The 19865-nt window shown below is 40.8% G+C and overlaps 1 protein-coding gene and 1 long non-coding RNA gene across 3 annotated transcripts in view; one reads left to right on the top strand and one right to left on the bottom strand.

Moving 5' to 3' along the window:
• The window catches only part of LOC142140903 (uncharacterized), a 96531-nt gene extending 92845 nt beyond the window's left edge, over nucleotides 1-3686 (bottom strand). For both annotated transcript variants that reach the window (XR_012688585.1, XR_012688584.1), the window contains exons 1-2: nucleotides 3540-3686; nucleotides 913-955 (exon numbers count right to left, since the gene is read on the bottom strand). This is a non-coding gene — a long non-coding RNA (uncharacterized LOC142140903). The remainder of the gene's footprint in view (nucleotides 1-912; nucleotides 956-3539) is intronic.
• Nucleotides 3687-11160: 7474 nt separating this feature from the next.
• The window catches only part of CPAP (centrosome assembly and centriole elongation protein), a 28108-nt gene continuing 19403 nt past the window's right edge, over nucleotides 11161-19865 (top strand). Inside the window, exons 1-3 of the mRNA XM_075198884.1 lie at nucleotides 11161-11306; nucleotides 13612-14111; nucleotides 14648-14771. Of these exons, the coding sequence (XP_075054985.1) occupies nucleotides 13695-14111; nucleotides 14648-14771 (541 nt within the window). The 5' untranslated portion in view covers nucleotides 11161-11306; nucleotides 13612-13694. The remainder of the gene's footprint in view (nucleotides 11307-13611; nucleotides 14112-14647; nucleotides 14772-19865) is intronic.

Here is a 19865-nt window from a genome sequence, read left to right on the forward strand (position 1 = left end):
TTATGGCAGATGGGGGTTAAAGGAGATATTGCAGTTGAAAGTTTTAGTTTGAAGGAGTTGGAGTCCCAGAGCATAGCATCAAATTTGATAGAAGGCAGTGCTCTAACAGCAGGGGGGCGATGGGCAGGAGATATGCCCCAAAGAGAGGAGAGATCGGGCAGGGTTAGATGGGCCGATTCTATATCAAGCCATGCAGTGGAGCCAGAGGGAGCGTAGGAGGCAACGATTTGCGAAAGGTGGGATGCCAAGTAGTATAATTTGATGTCGGGAAGGCCTCTTCCTCCTCCAGGGATTGGTCGTTTTAAGATATTGGATGAGACTCTAGGAGGTCTATGGTTCCAAATAAAGCGGGTGAGGGCCTTCTGGATGTTGGCAAGGAAAGAGGCAGGGACAGCTACCGGAAGGGTTTGGAAGAGGTACAGCCATTTGGGGAATATGTTCCCATTAAGCCTTTTTAAGGCACATTTGGGTGTGGCTCACAAGCCAGCCCTTGCTAGATGTAAACCCCTATACCTGGGAGGTGAGTGCATCTGATTTTAACTGCATTTTAATGGGGTTTAAAGCATATAGGTCAGTGTAGGACCTGCATATAATGACGTTGGGATGCAGGCTTAAATCTTTTGATCAAAATATGAACTAATACCTCATGTTTTCATTTTGCTAGACACACACAGATATGCAGTGTGAAGGATAAGCGCTGACAACTGTCTTTTTGTTTTGTATACATATATGGGCATTTATATTGCCACGCAGCTGGTACCACATACAATATGCGATATACCGAGCGCGGGCTTATTGCCAAGCACCTGGTACCATATATAATGTGGAATATACCGAGCGCGGGCTTGTTTTTCTCCTCTAAATTATAGCAGTCACCCAGTAGCAATTATAATGTTATGACATAAATCCTACTTGCATACTCTCTCGGAGGCTCCTGTGATTTTCGCCACCAGACCTGGAGGGGAGAAACAAGTATGTGTTAAATGTTGCACAGTCACAGTGCACCGAAACCTGAACCATACCTCCCAACATTTATCCAAGCAAACTCTGCCCACTTTTCAATCAACTACTTTCCCGATCAACCACACCCACTTTCTGAATAAGCCACACCTCTTACTGTAAACTCCACAAATTAGGACTATTGGCCTAACTTTATACAGACCTCCTTAAAACAGAACAAGGAAAATCCATAGGTCAAGCAATGAGGCAAACGCATCATAATGTTACCGCCCCCTGTCGCATGTAAAATTGCTTAGTCAAGCCCCACCCTCTTCACTGGGGAAGACTGAACTCTGTCTTTGAATAATGTCATTCTTGGCTATGTTTTTACCTTGTATTTCGACCTGTTCATTACTTTCTTTTATATTATAGTGTTTATCATGCTAACCGTTTAATTATTCAAATAATATATCAAATTATTGAAAAAAAAGATGGAGATGGGAACTGAGCAGGCGATGATGGTTTGAGGCTGATCAGAAACGGAGTGAAAGAGAACTCCCTGGTGCTTTATGTATCAAGGCAAAAGTGGAGCAATACTGGGGTCACAAAATAAACCCCTTTGACTTTAATTAATTTGATACATTTGGTGCAGTCATTTTGCCCCACAATTGATCCACGTTTGCCTTGATACATCCCTAGTATCACTACATAAACTCTTTTTTTACTGTACAGAGAGTCCGGTTAATAAAAAGGCTTTAAAAAGGTATGATCTAATACTTATGTGCGGCACAATGTACACTGACAACAATTTGAGCTATACAGCAAACCAATGTCATTTTGGGCCTGATTCAAGTGCGGTTTAAATAACGAAATAAAGCACAGAACTTGACCGTAGCTCAAGATACATTTTGATTTGAATATGGTTGCAAGTGCGCTCTGGCTAAACAGGGACTTGTGCTAAGTAAACACACACAACAGACTGCAGTATACGTACATGATTAGGTAAAATAAAAGGTCACCTCTTAACACATAAAAAAAAAATTGGTAACACAAAATAACAGAACAACTCTTAACAGTATAATTGTAATACCCTGTGTGGTGTTATTTAGAGTAATACGTTGAAATTGTACCTTACCAATATTAGATAGTTCTCTTTCTGGTTTCAACACTTCAGATTTTCTACGCACCAGAGAGGTAAGGAGATTTATCCACACACAGATTTAAAATGACACAAGTGTATTTTGAACTAATTTTCTTTTATTATTAAGATTTATTCTGATATTTATTTTAGAAGCGCACAATTATTTTTAAACAATATCTTATCACTTTAAAACTATTTACAATTGTTAAACCTTTAAATCCATCATACTAATAACACTGACATCTTATTGGAATTCTATGTCTATGGATGTCTATGTCTATGTCTATGTCTATGGATGTTTCTGCCAGAATAAATTATTAATCTTCACACACACACACACGCACATATATATATATATATATATATATATATATATATATATATATATATATATATATATATATATGTACTTAAAATTAATATATAACTTAATTCCTCAATACAACTTTAAGACCTACATCAAATATTTATATGTATAGAAGTGGTGCACGTGGTTGGGGCCCATAAATTTCTTTTTTTCTTTTTATCCCGTTGGACTTTATAAATAGTCACTTTATTAAGTGGTTGTAGACCTTCACAAGAAGATTTTGGTAAAACACTATTTCTGTATTTTCCCTGAAAAACTGATTTTTAATAAGCAGTTGAAGTATATAGGGATCAGTAACATGTGTCTAAGGGGCCTATTTAACAAAGGTTCCCCCCCTGTAAAACTGTTGTTTTCGGGGATTAAATGCTAATTTTCTATTTATGATAGTAGCTTCGCAGCAGATCCCTCAGATATCTGCTGCTTTGCATCTCCTATCGTTTTACTGAGCACTCCCCATAACAATGTATGGGGAGTGCTCAGTAACGCTATTTAACAATAAATGTAATTAACTTTTCAAACATGTTAATGTACGTCAGCTCAAGCTGGCATACATCATAAATGAAAAGTTTCAGTGCTGTCAGTTCTGAACAGCGCATGTGTGGAGGGATCACATGATCCCTCCCTGTCACTCACCGCTCGCTCCTTGCAACTATAGTAGCAGAGATGTCTGTGCGCATGCCCGAGGGTTTCACTCGGCGCATGCGCACTGGAGTAAGAAGAGGAGCCCCGTTCATCGCATGCTGCTTCGGGAACAAAGATTGAGTGGTAAGTATGTTTTCCACTTCACAGGAACAGCAGTTTTACCGAGAAATAGTTCAATCCTTATCAATGCGATAAGGATTGAAAACTATTTTTCATATTTTGCGAGTTTTGGTAAATGTGCCCCTAAGTGTCTGCTGATGTTTTCAGTGTCAGTGATGTAATGGTGGGAGTTATGCTGAGCTGTGTCTGCCTAACTGTTATTGTACAACTCCATCTTGTCTCTGTCCTCTCACACTGTCCTCAGTACATAGCTCAGTCTGTGTTGTGTATTCACAGATCTCTATACTGTTTAGTCATTTTCATTGTTACTCACACCTCTCTTTTTCTCACCTCTTCTCTTCTTACACTTTCTTCACTTTTCATCTGCTTATATATCACTTTGTTCCATTTTCATTCTGTCCCTATCTTTTCACTCTCCGTTTATCAGACACAGGGATCTCTCTCTCACTGGTCCTGAGCATCACACTCCTCTCTCCCTGTCACCCCCGGCAACCACCAATCACTCCCAACTGTCACTTCTCCCTCCAGGAATCTTTTTTTTTTAATTTTTTTTAAATCTTTATAAACACCTATAACAATTAACAAATGTGACCACATCTAACCAGGCATGTATATGAACTCAGCCATGAGTACACACATATATTTACATAGATTAGATACACTCCAGGGTACTCAAGTTTTGGGGTATCACATAATCATTTACAGGAATAATTGCCTCCCCCATTCGTGTCATTTGTATTCGGACATGAATTGCATACAGTTGTATTCCTTGGCGTAATGTCCGTTTCTTAGCATGCGCAGAGCTATTTCACACAAGATGCGCTACGCAAATTGACGGGCGTCCGAACATGGATCAGGATTAGAGAAATAAAGAGGATGGAGAAGATGATCAAACACACTACAAAATACATTGGATAGGCTTGTGATGTTAATTGCCCATCCTCAAAAGAACCAACAAGAATGTACTTCTCAGGAAATTGAGGTTATATGTCAAGCAGTCACAGATACTTCTATTACAACTGAATAACAAAAAATATTAACATGCAGAAATGGGATGAGCTGAAACAGAGACTAAGCACATTACAATTGATTTCTAAATTCAGTAAACACTTCACAAGAACATAAATATTGATGCAATGCACTTGAAAGACTTATTGCTATGATAAAGTGTTTAGCAACCCACAAGTTGACTTTTTGCAGAACAACAGATAAGCTTTATACTCCACACAATGGAACATTTTTTAGGTGCTACTAAACTTATAGTTATATTTGATAGTGTTATGCAAGAACATATACGTTGTGTGTGTGAAAAAGAAGTCACTCATCATTATTTGGGAAAAAATACAGAAAATCCTTAAATCTCAAGTTACGTATCATTTAAGCATGCATCTAATAGTTATTTTTCTTAGCTATCCTCCTACAAATCACTATCTTCTTTTCAAAAGGTTTCTGGTTGACAAACAAAAATGGCTGCCAGACACAGGCACTCTGTTACACAGGCTCACAGCTCTCAGCATGTCATGTGATCGCAGAGGGGGGAGAAGGAGGATGTCACAGTGCAGAAAGAGCTCAGAGCGGCATTGCCAAGCCTCTCTGCTCACTACATCATGTGCCACGTGACTGTGGTTGCCATGGTAGACCAGAATTATATATCATTAATAGCAGCCTGAAGAAAAAAAAAAGGGAACAAGGTAAATACCAACATCATCCTCACCATTTTTTTTTAACAAATAAAATTTTTATTGGTTTTTTCAAGGTTTTTCAAAGGGGGTACAGAAGAAAAAAAAAGGGGAAAGGGTACATAAAGGGGATGGAACACATACACAATATCCTTGAGAAAAAATACAGCGTCAAAATCAAATGCAACTGACTACACGTTGTGTACATTCGGCTTGATTAATACTTTACACCCCATCAAACAAAAGATCATTCACCAGCGTCATTGTCATTAGAGGGCGAGGTAAGCGAACGTGATGGATTTCCCTCCCTATCTGTCACATATTTATGCCAGGCTCTCCACTTAATCAGCGGGGACGATGTTGACGTGGAATATGGGACACTCAGGGTTTCCATTTCGAAATTGAAATTAATTTTGGAGATTACCTTGGCCAGAGTAGGGGGGGATGAGGCTGCTTCCAGGCCTGGGCTATAGCTGCTTTGGTTGCTATCAGTATCTGGCCTGTCACGTATCTATCCCAACTGGGAAGAGAGGGGGGATAATATTGCAATAAAGCTAACTCTGGTGTGGGGAGGAACGAGTGACGAAGGACTGAGCTTATCAATTGAAAGGCCTTATTCCATATAGGCCTTATTACCAGGCATGACCAAAATATATGAAAAATATCGCCACGCTCAGAACAATTACGCCAACATAGTGGGGATATAGAAGGCCAGATTTTATGAAGTTTGTCTGGGGTAACATATATTCTATTCAATAATTTTACCAACATCTCAGTGTGATTAAGGCACTTGGACATTTTAAAGGAGTTGGCGAAAATATGTTCCCAGTCTTCCTCTGACAAATCTAACTGAAGGTCTGATTCCCATTGGATCTGAGGTTTAGACTTAGGAGCGATATCAAGACTCAATAAGGTTTTATACCAGAGGGTTCTACTGGCTCTACTACTACCTTTAGTTAATGGGGAGTAATACCTGGCTAAAGGAGGGCCTATTGCCGGAATGCTCAACGGTAAGGAAGTTAATAGATGCCTGATTTGAAGGTATTTGTAAAAGTCACCTTTGGGCAACGAATATAGGTCACTGAGGTGTGAGTAGGAGCAGAGCCCATCCTCACCATTTATTCAGGAGTACATTCAGCCAGTGGCAGAACTACCATTGGTGCGGCAGGTGCCGTGCACCGGGCCCCATGGAAATAATGGGGCCCTCTGCATAGTAGATGCTGAAGGTTGGGGTTCCCTCCTTCCCGCCTCCCTGCACCGGGCCCCACAACTCGCTAGTTCTGCCTCTGCATTCAGCAATACACTATCAGACATAATACAAATATTGAATAAACATAAAAATAAAAAACATTCTTATGGCTTGCCACAGTGATTTATGTAAAAAAAACACACACATTTTATTTCAAGGGATTGTTGTTTTGAGAACACTTTTTAGGCTTTTACCAATTTATATCACATCCTGTGAGAATTTGTCTGAAGTGTTAATAGAAGAGATAATAAAATCCAGGACTATCTTTTGCTGACTGCTGTGACCACGACTATGACATTGGAGCAAATATGCCTGGTGAAAAAAGTGGTGTATAAAAGAGGAGGGATTGGAGACCTTTACTCGGGATAAAGACTTTATTTCCCCACAGTTACATCGTTTAATATCTGGTAGGAGAGTTTATCTTACCCTAGCTTGGGAATTATATGATTCACTGTTTTAAGCAATGTGAGTGTATTGGTTTTATATATGACTAAAAAAGGATAATTCAATATATGTATTTATCTTCCCTGTATTTTATGATAGTAAGTAACCATATTTGAAGTTTGAACATGTCATGAAAAATATTCCTGTCCTAATTCCCGATGTCCTGTCCAAATTTTATTGGAAGAAAGATCAAAGGGAGAGTGTCCATGAGTGTTTGGAAATACACAAAACAGAGTCACTTTGTGAAAAAAAACAATAAGTGACACTAGCTAACTTAGAGGCATTTATTATTATTATTATTATTATTATTGAAGCACATGTTCAAGGGGATTTGAAGTTACAAAGTGGTTGGAAATTCTTTGTGGCATCATAATTGTGGTTGAGGTCATGTACCTATAAATATTTGGCACTCACTTTCAGGTACTTCATCACTTGTAATTAAGTTCTACAATTTTTTTTTACCTGTGATTTACATTTTTCACATACTTCTGGGAGTAAATGTATCAAGCTGAGAGTTTTCCTGCGGGTTTGAAAAGTGGAGATGTTGCCTATAGCAACCAATCAGATTCTAGCTATCATTTTGTATAATGTACTAAATAAATGATAGCTAGAATCTGATTGGTTTTTCAAACCCGACAGAAAACTCTCAGCTTGATACATTTGGATGAGCAAAGAGCACCTAACACAGATAAAATGGAAAATTCACGATCCAGGTGTTGAACTATGTCAGAAAAAAAGGGCACAATTGGTTTTGACGTCAATTGTAAGAATTTGCCATCAATGTTGTAGGGAATTGCTCATAACAGACAGGTATTATCACCAAATATTAGCGCTGAACAGAGAGATATTTATTATTCACATCAGTCCCTGTCCCATTGGAGGTTACAGTCTAAATTCTCTAACAAACAAACAAGAGTTAATTTAGTCAGCAGCCAATTAACCTACCAGTATGTTGTTTACTCCTTTTTATGTTAAAAGAAAATATGGTATAATATATTTGTATATCACTTTTGTTATTTGTTTTTCATCTTAATCATTGTGGATTAATTTTCAAAATTAAAGTACACTTAATAATATCATGTATCTGTGTTCTTGCGAATTCACATGTCAGACTTAGCTTGGTATTAGAACACTACACAGCTAAAACAGGAGATTATTTGGTTAATGATAACTCTGGGTCTGGGGAGATCATTTGTTTTATGAAAACTCTAATTAGCAACTTGCAATAGATTAGTTTAGAAAGGGAGAACCAGAGGCTTCCTGAGTAAAAGAGTGTCAGCTCTTCAAACCAAACCTTGGTGATGGCATAATTGGTAAGGCTAAAATTAGTGTGTGGGATAGACAGAGAGAGTTTTCATATTTTTTAAACAAACCAGGTAGTTGAGTTTATTAAACCTGTGACACACACGTCATGCGCACTCAGCTGGATCGTGATAACTCTGATTAAAGTAAGTTATTTTAGATTAGTTTAGATAAAGGGAGAACTGAGTAAGAGTGTCACCAAGTACTGAGTGTTAATTGGGGAGGCACTTTGTATATGCATTTGGAGGCAGCACTGGATCACTGACTGTATTTTTTATTGATAGGCTAATCATAATTGTTGTCATAGGTCCCTAAGTCCATTCTAAATAAAAGCTAAACATCTGGGGACATCAAAGCGATGCTGATAAGACTACATACAAATAAAATGGAATAATGAGCTAGGGCCTGATTCATCAAGGCAGGTATCTGCTGATTTTGAGCATATCGTACACAAAATCACTCTGCGCCTGCCCAGAAGCGGGAGATACGTTCGTCAACACAGCCCTGTCCGCTGCATCTATGAACGCAAAGGACACTTACTACGGCCTACATTCCGGGGAGTGAATGGGGCAGGGAAGGGGCGTTTTGCTGTAGTCAGTGTACAGTAAGGGCCAAATGCACACACCCCCGTTCGAATCCAGCTCTGATAGTCTGAAAGTTACTTGCTTTTCTGCCATATCTCTTAAGCCAGCTAAAGAGCTAGTCTGAGTCCTGATCACTAGTGTTGACAGTCTTGTATGCATGCTATAACACGTGTTTGCAATCACGAGCAACTGTAAAAATTTATTTTATGTTTAGTAGACATAACATTCTAATAAATGTATTTAATGAAAAAAAAAAAAAAAAACAAACACTTTTTTTTGCTGTTTTATCATTAATGCTTATATCAGTGGTTCCCAAACTTTTGCAGTTCGCGGCACCCTTAGAGACTCCATAATTATTTCAAGGCACCCCAAAATAATTATCGAGCAGTCCTGTTATATAAGTAGTAAAAAAAACGTGATACGTATTTAGGTCAGAACAGAAATACTTATTTAGTTGTATGCAAAAATAATACACATAAGTCCAAGGGAAAATAATATTTTTGTATATATTTTCAATTATATTTCTGTCAACGAATAATTTACAGCTAACACACACTGTGCCCCTCCATCCACACACTCTGTGCCCTCCTTCATCTCCACACACTCTGCTCTCCCTGCATCCACACACACTGTGCCCCTGCATCCACACACTCTGTGCCCACTGCATACACACACTGTGCCCCCTGCATCCACACACTGTGCCCCCTGCATCCACACATTGTGCCCTCTGCATCCACACACTCTGTGCCCCCTCAGCATCTGCGCTCTGCCCCCCTCAGCATCCGTGCTCTGCCCCCTCTGCATCCGCGTTGTGCCCCCTCTCCATCTGCGCTGTGCCCCCTCTCCATCTGCGCTGTACACCCTCTATATCCCGCCGTGGACAGGTAGAAGAAAAACATAAATAAATAAAAATTTACTAATGCGGTGGCGGCCAAGACCCAGCATCCTCCTCTCTCCCGCCGCTTCTCCTTGAATATGTCGGGCGTGATGACGTGATGCTGGGTCCCGGGCGCCGCAGTTTTGGTTATTTTTTTTACATTTTTTTTATTTTCTTCTTTTTTCTTCATCCTGTCCACGGCACCCCTGTGACAGCGCCGCGGCACCCCTGGGAGTCGTGGCGCACAGTTTGGGAATCTAGGGCTTACATTATTAACAGGTGACATTAAAGATTTTTTTTATTTTCCTGTGCGTTCTTTTGCGAATTTATAATCCACATAGGTATTGGACGTATCCTGCAGCATCTTGTGTAGTAGAGCACAGCAGATCTGCCCCCGACTTCAAAAGCTCACGCATCTACCCCTCTGGTAGTCTAGCCACAGCCACTAAGGCAATAATCATTTTTCTCTAGTTTGATAAAGAGGGTGGTCACAAATGGATTGCACAGACAGGATCAGCATATGTTTTGGTGGAGCAGGCCAGAGGTGGGGTGACATCTCATGTTCCCTTACATCTGGGAGTGTGGCACTGGGCAGTGACATCACACAGCCTAGTACCACTCTCAGAGCCCATCACTGACATTGAGGGGCAGCAGACACCTTCACTGGTAAGAAACTGCTGGCTTCTTCTCCTCCATGTCAGCGGTCAACGCTCTGCGTGGGGCCACTGCTGGTATTTTGAAAACATTGGATGAGTGATAGTATGTCTCTCATTCAGTGTTTTAGACCCCCAACCATTATAAATGACCTAATGGTAGCGCCGACTCTGGGCGCAGGGCCTCATATTTGCCATAGATGGCTCTCGAGAGAAGAGAACCTGAACGCTGTATATTAAGTCTTCCATGCTATTCATGCATTATTATTTATTTATAAGGCGCCACAGATTTCATAGCGCCCGATACAGAAGCCAGTAACAAATACGAGGTAATATATATAAGTAGCATAGATGAGTGTGAATAATGCTATGGGGACTCACAAAGTGCAGTAAAAGACGTGACAGGATGTACGAGGAAGCAGACAGTAGACAGACGTGGGACAATAGGAAGAGGACCCTGCCCCTGAGAGCTTACATTCTAGAGGACAAATGCTTACAATGCATTGGACAAATCCATGACCCTAGACTTCACAATGACCACTATTTTCTTGCAATTAATACATTTCTATTTGAATACAGTTCTGCTTTAAGAGAAATATACAGTGCAGTAGTGGAATGATTGGCCTGTAAATACCTTTATATTGTATACTGGCAAAAGATGAAACCCTCATCAGACATTACAGGGTATAACATTAGGTTTTCAGACAAATAGTTTGTGGTTCATTACTGTACAGCAATTAAACATTTCCTCTATGTCTATATTCTCTAAATGACAGTAGTCTACCAGCAGCAATCCTATTAAACAAATATTAAGTGTCGCACAGTCACAGTACCCTAAAGTTTATAAAGACTTGGAAAATCCAAAAGTGGAGCAATACACAGTAACACATTCCCTGTGTGACTTCAGCACTAGTACTCTGTGCCTGCCCATGTGGTACCACTGTGCCCATGACCAGGTGACACTATGCCCACAGACAGGTACAGACTACACAGTGCAGCTACAGCTGATTAACTGAGAGCGCCACACATCTCCCAGCTCCCGCCGATGACAACCCCCACAATCCTTCACACCGCTCAACGTTCTTTCCGGAGGCGCTGCTGGGAGACGTAGTCACTTCCTCTTCTGTAACGCGCTTCTGTGTTCCACACGAACCAGAACAATGGACTACGTTTCCCGGCATCCTTTGCGACGTACTGGTTTAGAGAGCTTTGTTTGTACAGGGTTTGGCAGTAGTAAAGCGTAACTGGGTATTTAATATTCGTTTGGTCTCTGGGTAACTGGAGTGAACATAAAGTGCAAGTATTGGAAGTAAGTGTTATACAACTTGCTTTGCTTTATGAATCTGGATGTATACTTTAATGTGCTGATTGTGTGGACAAGTTCTGTTATGGCACTGCCTATTGTCAGTTCATACTGTTTATAAGTAACTGCAGGGAATAAACTTAAGGAGTGATGCTCTTATAATATAACACTTGCTGAATGTATATACAGTCTGTGTCTATTGAATGGATATGATATGTTTATAAATACAAATATTATAATGTGTTTTAAGTGATTTAAGTGTGAAATGTGGTAGCATATTACTGTACGTATCAACGTTATATGTATTCATTGTATTAGGTTATGTTGTAACGTTATCTACCCTGTTGAGCTAACTGCTGCAAAATTTAACTGAGGAAAGACAGAAATAGGTTATATCATTATTTGAAGGTCATTTAGCAGTTAAAACTATTGTAAATTATCTTTATTTTAACTGCAAACTATTTTCTTGATATCACTTGAGTCTGAATTAAAAGCAACACTAATATTTCCTATATAACACATACAGTATAGGTGTACATATACTCTATAGTGACACACACATTTATCATTGCTTAGTGATGTTGATAATACAATGTTCGTTAGGAACACTTCTGTAGCACTGTGCATTACAACTTGCTTAACACACAGCACAAAATGTGCATTCCAGAAAGACTTGCCATATAATAGAATGAATACATTTGAATGTTCTTTTTGTTGAGAGATTAAACCTGGAAGTGAGCAAGGAGTGTTTTTAGGGATAACCCCTCTCCATGTATACCTTCAGTGCCCCAATGGGACCTCCTGTTAACAACTGTAGCCGCACACCATCATTGCTGGGACAGGTGAGAACAGTCGGAGCCATCACACACTTCTATCCGAGCTGAACAACTTAACTCTGTTAAAATGGACCAGTCACATTTTTCAACTATGTTTTGTTTGCTTTACTACATAGTGCCAGAAGCTGTCTGAGAGCTAGCACTCTAACAACCCAGCTCAGCCTGCAGGACGAGCTGTCAGACTGCTCTCTGCTCTCTCTCGGTTAGACTTTCATTAAATGTCACAGCACTACTGCTGATAGAACACAGTTTAATACAATGGTCTCCCTTTTTTTTTTTTTGTTGCTTACTACGTGGTGCACAAGACACAAACTGTAGATAAAACAGATATTTGTCAGAGAACCATCACAACGGCTTTGAGATTTTATGCATTTAATATACCCTTGGTAACAAAGCTGAATGTTGAAAAAGACTAATATCCCCCCATTCTGTTTGGTGGAGGCTTGACTCTACTGATTACAACCAGTATGAGACTGCAGGGTACCTGACAATGCTGTTAAGTTGTCCAAAAGATACTGAAGATCCCTGATCTCTGGTGGCTTTACAAGGCAGACCCTAGAGTTTGCTTACTTAGGCTGGGTACACACTATAGAATTTTCCGACCAATGTGTTATCTACAACTTTTTTACCAACACCTGAAAAAAGTCCCGATCAGCATGCAGATTCATGCGTACACACTATACATGTTTTACAAGATTTACCCTCAGATCTATGGTCTCAATCTATCATAACTGTCGGCTGAAAAGATCATGACTCTGTAAACTTCATGGAGATCCTGATCGTGAGTACATACACACTGTAGGATTGGAAGGATGTCGTTCCATAGCTGAATGAGATTTATAGTTCTGCTGAACAATCAAATGAAAAGACAATCAGTACTTTGAAACGACTATTGTTCATCATTTAAGTATATACACTAATGTGTTATTGGCCTGAACGGTTGTTTATCACTCAATTGACCCAATTGTCGTCTGAAAATACTGTAGTGTGTACCCAGCCGTATCCTGAGCTGTCTGTTGTTGAGCTTGAGAGGAATTGCCTATAGGTTATTATACCAACTACGTGGCTCCCAGAACTGATTGATGGATGCTGCTGACCAGTCACAGAGCAGAAATGTGTATCCAGCATTCTAATTGATCAGAGCTATCCATAAAAAAAATAATCAGAATAGCAGTATGTCTAATAGGTAAAAAGCACTTTAAATGGGAAATGGATGGTGCTAGTGAAAGAGATTGGGAGCCGAGGTTTGACTCCTGACTCCCTTTTGCACCAGGTCTCTGACCAGACAGGACCTGGCTGAAAAACAGCCCTTTTTGGTTACTTCTAATATTCTTTTAATTTACACTAAGGCATGTTATCCGGTTTTCTACCAGTGCCCTACCGATTTTCCTGTAAAATCTGAACTTGTAAAAATTTTTTAAAAATACATTCACTTCCTTACAAGAACTCTGATATCATTTGCCTTTATTTTTCAGATTTAATGACTCCGGAGCTAATAATTATGGAATTAACAATGAAGTTTTCTTAGAACTTACATGGATTGTGGAATATTCCAGAAATGATTTCTTCTCAAGAATTCAGCACAGACCCCAATTTTATGGCACAATACATGCCCGGTATTGCACGTGCCGGTGTCATTGTAAATCCTGCTTTCCCTAGCTTGGAATCCAATGAAAACATGCAGACATTGAGGCCTTCCAGTGCTCTGTCGGGTTTGATGCCTTTTGCTGTTGGTGGCAGCCTACTTGGTGAGAGCTCTGTGGAACAGCAAGATGCCAGTTATAATCCACCACAACAGAGGTCTGATCATGTTACAGAACTACGTTTGGATACCAAAGGACAGATGCCAATCTATAAAGACCCTGCCATTGACTGGGAAGGCAGTAGAAGCAGGCCGCAGAGTAGACCATTGTTCAGAGAGGATGAAGTTTTAAGAGAAGAACTGAATGATCCACTCTTAAAAAAACTTGAGCAGGTAAATCCAAATGTTCATTTTATTTCTGTCTACTTAGTAAATGAATAGTATTGTGAGGCCAATGGGTGGATGAAGCCTGCTGCATTTACACACTGTTTACTTTGTAAATTGCATGTAATAACTCTTACCCTATTCATTGTCCAGTCATGTGAAATATATAGAAGAGCTCAGGAGCCGTGCAAGGTAGAATTTACTAATTTGTGTCTGACTGCGGGTGTTGTTATTATATTTTAATTAAAAGCCCTTGACACTTGGGACTTGGAGAAATATTTGTTATGCTGACGTGACACCACAAACCAGCGGTACGTGGCGTCCCAGCTACATAGAACTAAACTTGTCCTGGTAAAAACCCGGCTATGTTTGAAGTGAAGGTTTTCTTAAACCAGAGGTAGGGGATCAATAATCAGCTGTTGGAGGCTTACAAGTCACAGCATGCTGGTATTCAAAGCCTTCCTCTTTTTTAATATTCTATTATACAATCATATGTTTGTCAGATAAACCTGCAATTTATATTATTATATATTTTTCATTTGCAGCTTAAAGAAATACAACAGCAGAAACAAGAGCAGCTAAAACAACAGCAGATGGAACAGTTACAGAAGCTCATGGAAGAGCAGAAAATGCTGCTTAATTTGGTGTCAAGGCAGCCTTCATACTCTGGTGGGTATTGAGCCATTCTCAATAATTGTCCCATCTGGTACAGTCATATGGTAGAGCACTGTGAGCCCCTCTTAGCAAGTCATATGGTACAGCACTGTGAGCCACTCGCAGCAAGTCACATGGTAGAGCACTGTGAGCCACTCACAGCAAGTCACATGGTAGAGCACTGTGAGCCCCTCACAGCAAGTCACATGGTAGAGCACTGTGAGCCACTCGCAGCAAGTCACATGGTAGAGCACTGTGAGCCACTCACAGCAAGTCACATGGTAGAGCACTGTGAGCCCCTCACAGCAAGTCACATGGTAGAGCACTTTGAGCCAGTCACAGCAAGTCACATGGTAGAGCACTGTGAGCCACTCACAGCAAGTCACATGGTAGAGCACTGTGAGCCACTCACAGCAAGTCGCATGGTAGAGCACTGTGAGCCATTCACAGCAAGTCGCATGGTAGAGCACTGTGAGCCATTCACAGCAAGTCGCATGGTAGAGCACTGTGAGCCATTCACAGCAAGTCGCGTGGTAGAGCACTGTGAGCCACTCCCAGCAAGTCGCGTGGTAGAGCACTGTGAGCCACTCACAGCAAGTCGTGTGGTAGAGCACTGTGAGCCACTCCCAGCAAGTCATGTGGTAGAGCACTGTGAGCCACTCCCAGCAAGTCATGTGGTAGAGCACTGTGAGCCACTCCCAGCAAGTCATGTGGTACAGCAGCACTGTGAGCCACTCCCAGCAAGTCGCGTGGTAGAGCACTGTGAGCCACTCACAGCAAGTCGTGTGGTAGAGCACTGTGAGCCACTCACAGCAAGTCATGTGGTACAGCACTGTGAGCCGCTCACAGCAAGTCATGTGGTACAGCACTGTGAGCCACTCACAGCAAGTCATGTGGTACAGCAGCACTGTGAGCCACTCCCAGCAAGTCGCGTGGTAGAGCACTGTGAGCCACTCCCAGCAAGTCGCGTGGTAGAGCACTGTGAGCCACTCCCAGCAAGTCGCGTGGTAGAGCACTGTGAGCCACTCCCAGCAAGTCGCGTGGTAGAGCACTGTGAGCCACTCCCAGCAAGTCATGTGGTAGAGCACTGTGAGCCACTCCCAGCAAGTCATGTGGTAGAGCACTGTGAGCCACTCCCAGCAAGTCATGTGGTAGAGCACTGTGAGCCACTCCCAGCAAGTCATGTGGTAGAGCACTGTGAGCCACTCCCAGCAAGTCGCGTGGTAGAGCACTGTGAGCCGCTCACAGCAAGTCGCGTGGTAGAGCACTGTGAGCCGCTCACAGCAAGTCGCGTGGTAGAGCACTAAGAGCCACTCACAGCAAGTCGCGTGGTAGAGCACTAAGAGCCACTCACAGCAAGTCATATGGTAGAGCACTGTGAGCCGCTCACAGCAAGTCATATGGTACAGCACTGTGAGCTGCGTACAGCACCGTGAGCCACTCACAGCAGGTCATATGGTAGAGCACGTGAGCCGCTCACAGCAGGTCATATGGTAGAGCACCGTGAGCCGCTCACAGCAGGTCATATGGTAGAGCACTGTGAGCCGCTCACAGCAAGTCATATGGTAGAGCACTGTGAGCCGCTCACAGCAAGTCATATGCCCCCTCTCTGGCACTGAAGGACTAAAACTGTAAAAAACGGGTCGCATTTCAAGTGCCCTAACACACAATGTTGGCCTGATGTCAGAGCATGTATAGTACAAAATTGACTGATGATGAGCCTGCCACAGTCAAGAGTATCCTTACTGGGCAGGGTAGAAGATGCGGTCAGTAGACAGCCTTGGCCTTTGGTTCAGCTTTCTTCCGACCCCACTAATAGGCTACATCTGGCTTCGAGGAGGGGGTGGGGGGTGGACAGAACAGCCGCATCTCATTCTTATTGGCCACCCATGTGTGTGGCCAAACTGAAGGATAATCGTATTGCTTTACAGAGAGGGAGGGTGTACAAACACTAAAGAACACAACAATAGGTTAATAAGCTGCTCCATTGCCTTGGATATTATGTGGAAGCTTCTCTTACACTGGTGGTGCAATCAGGAGCTTGCTGGCGGACAGGAGAAGCGAGGAAGGTTAGGGAACAGGTGCAATATTCTTCATGTAAGTGCTCAATGTCAACTCAAGTCAACTAAGGGGGCCCCTTTCCCTAGCCAGAGTCTCGGGGACTGCTACATTCAGCTGCTCTTTACAGGGCTCTGACTGTTCTATTATTCAGAACCAACAAATTACATTTTGTTTACAAACATTACTGGACGCAAAGGGGCATGGGGTGGGGTGAGTGGAAGGACCAATCGCAAACCTGTTCCAGCTTGTGATAGGTTCCCTCGCTCACCCCACCACCTGGGGTTTGGACAGGATGGCCAGAGTAGCGGAGCAGCCCCTGGTGGTAATGCAGCTTTAAGGGGAATGAGAATATGTTTCTTTTTGTTTGTTTGTTTTTAATACATTAAAAGTTGAATATAACTATTTATATAAAACATATCTAGGTTTTATTTTATGTAGAATTTATTCTATTGTTCCTGCTTCTCCTCTAATAGATGGTTGTCTATGAAGCCTCGTACTAAATGTCTTTAATTGACAGAAATAACAACTTGTTGTTAATTGACACATGTTAATTAAAACAAAACCGTCAAAGTACAATGTTGAAGAAAAGGTTCATTATACCAAAATTATATCTTAAATGTATTTATACATTTTGTTAGAGATAAAGTTCAATGTACGCTATACAATAAGTTAAAGTGCACTTGTTGTCTTAAGCACCGTGAATATTTGGTGGACTGAACCTCTGAATGCAGCCACTCCAGTCATTGGGAACTAGTGGCACAAGGTGATAGCTCTGCTTTCCAGTGAAGTGATGAGCTGCATTCTCTTGTTGAATCCTCATAAAATTAATTGAATTTTGCTATTTTAGTTTGTAGGCTCAATTCTTGTCTATATTGGTTCAGTCAACAAAATGTCTTCACTGTTTTGTGGTGGCAGGTTCATTTTAAAATAGAAATATAGAAATAGTTTCCTTTTTCGTGATGCTCTGCCTTTATTTTCATCTGGGACCATGAACTGTATCTATACCATTGTTATGGGCCCCAAAAAGAGGCTGTTCCCAGTAGAGAATGTATTACACATCTGACAATCACAGGACTCTAGGACCCCACAGGTTGTGCACCTCTGATTCCCTGCTCTCCATAAAATCTATATGTGTCAGTGTTTACATATCTTATGCCTATGTATTGTATTTACTGTCACACTGTTCTGACAATCTCAAATAGTTTGAAGCACGTCTGGCAATTTACAGTATGCCTAAGGGGTTTAGTAGTAGGTGCTGTTGTTAGAACTGTTCAGGAGAATAATAGAGAAACTGGTAATAAAAAGTCACCAGTAAAGACGTGAGCACACACTGTTCTTATAGCTCCTCAGGACCTGTCAGGAAGTGGGTAATATGTAGATTAGCCGGATAGACAACACTGTCCTCCACTCTCACACTCGTTTAGCTAAGGTAACGAAAACACAACTAGGAACTTTGTAATTCACCTTGAAGAATTTTACACCTTGACTTTGCAATATCATATTGATAATAAGAGAGAAAAAAATCAATATTATCTTAAACCCGTGATCTTAAAAACAGAACTAAGAGTAATGAATAAAATGTAAATATATATCTTTTAGCTTATACCCCTCCACCCAGTTGATAATATTTAACAATCATCGGTATTCATTTGTCTGCTGCCTTATGTTGGAAATATCTTGCATACTATTGCTGTTTTTAACACACATGTTGGTCTGAAACAGAAGCCAACTGATGTTTATTATGTGAGGTTAGACGTGCCTTTTTCCTTGCAATTGGAGTAATTAATGATTTAAATAGCCATCAATGTTGCACATATGCTTATTTCTCCATGGTGTCCATTAATTACAGTTCTTGCTACCCATTGTACTTGTACAATCTCTTTAGATTAGCTATCCTTTACACTGAACCTAGTGGGAGAGCTGAGCCAGGCATATACCAGATGATTTCTACAGGATTGTAACAAACCCCCGCACCAGCAAAATATATTTCATATATTAGTTATTGTAAATGATGCGCCTAATTCCATAATGTGTTCATTGCTTTAATCTGTTTTACTTTTCCCATTATAGGGGGTGGTACCTCCAGTTGAACTACATGATACATATAGTACAATTCCCATAGAGGGACAAGCAGTCACTATAATGCTAGGTACACAGGATAGCACATAAAATCTTAGCAAACACTTTATTATTGAACTTTAAAACAATCAACAATTCCAGGTCATACACGGATCATTATTCAGCAAAAGGAGGATAAAAGATAGGAAAGTGTTAAAAACCCTTAAGTGTTGTCTGTCTAGTATCACAGTTATGTTATTTCTCACAATCCTTTACCTTATGTATCATTTACTGGTAAATATTATAATAATTAACCTGATAACTCAGACAGTACTTAAGGATCTGCTCTTATGCTGCCTTCTAGGCAATTATATTGTTTATATTACAATTCATAAGATGTGTAATGGATATATCAGATGAGAGACACAGGGATGTCCATGTAAGTAGTGAACATAACAAATGCTTGATTGGGAACTGAGCAAAACTGTTTCTTGCCACACCATTCCCAGGACAGACAGGATTCTGTGACAAATGTAAATTTGTGGTGTGACAAATGTGATGTCCTATTGCTTAAAGGGGTTAAATATCTACTACTTCTGCCGAGTAAATGTTCGAATGTTCGGCAGGAATACTGATTATTTGAATAGTACTATGTAGTAAAGTAATGGCAAAAGATAGGATAATGGTGTCAAGCCAGCTTCATATGTACTCTATAAACAAGGGATTTATTTGAGATAAAGTGCAGTTATTGATTGGACAACTGATATACACAGGTTTAAAGGGCTGTGTTACATTGCAGAATCCAAGTGGACTTGTAGTCTCATACTTATCTAATGGGATCTTTACAGAGGGGCAAAGCATGTGATGTCACAGGACACATGACAGATACGCTTGTTATCACTTGTTTTAGACTGTGACTCGGCACCTTCCTTCAGTTGGGAAAACACGTGTCCTACTCCAAGCAGCAGTCTTTTGTCCCCTGCTGTACTG

Source organism: Mixophyes fleayi, chromosome 2 (assembly GCF_038048845.1).
Source record: "Mixophyes fleayi isolate aMixFle1 chromosome 2, aMixFle1.hap1, whole genome shotgun sequence".
Classification (NCBI taxonomy): Eukaryota; Metazoa; Chordata; class Amphibia; order Anura; family Limnodynastidae; genus Mixophyes; species Mixophyes fleayi.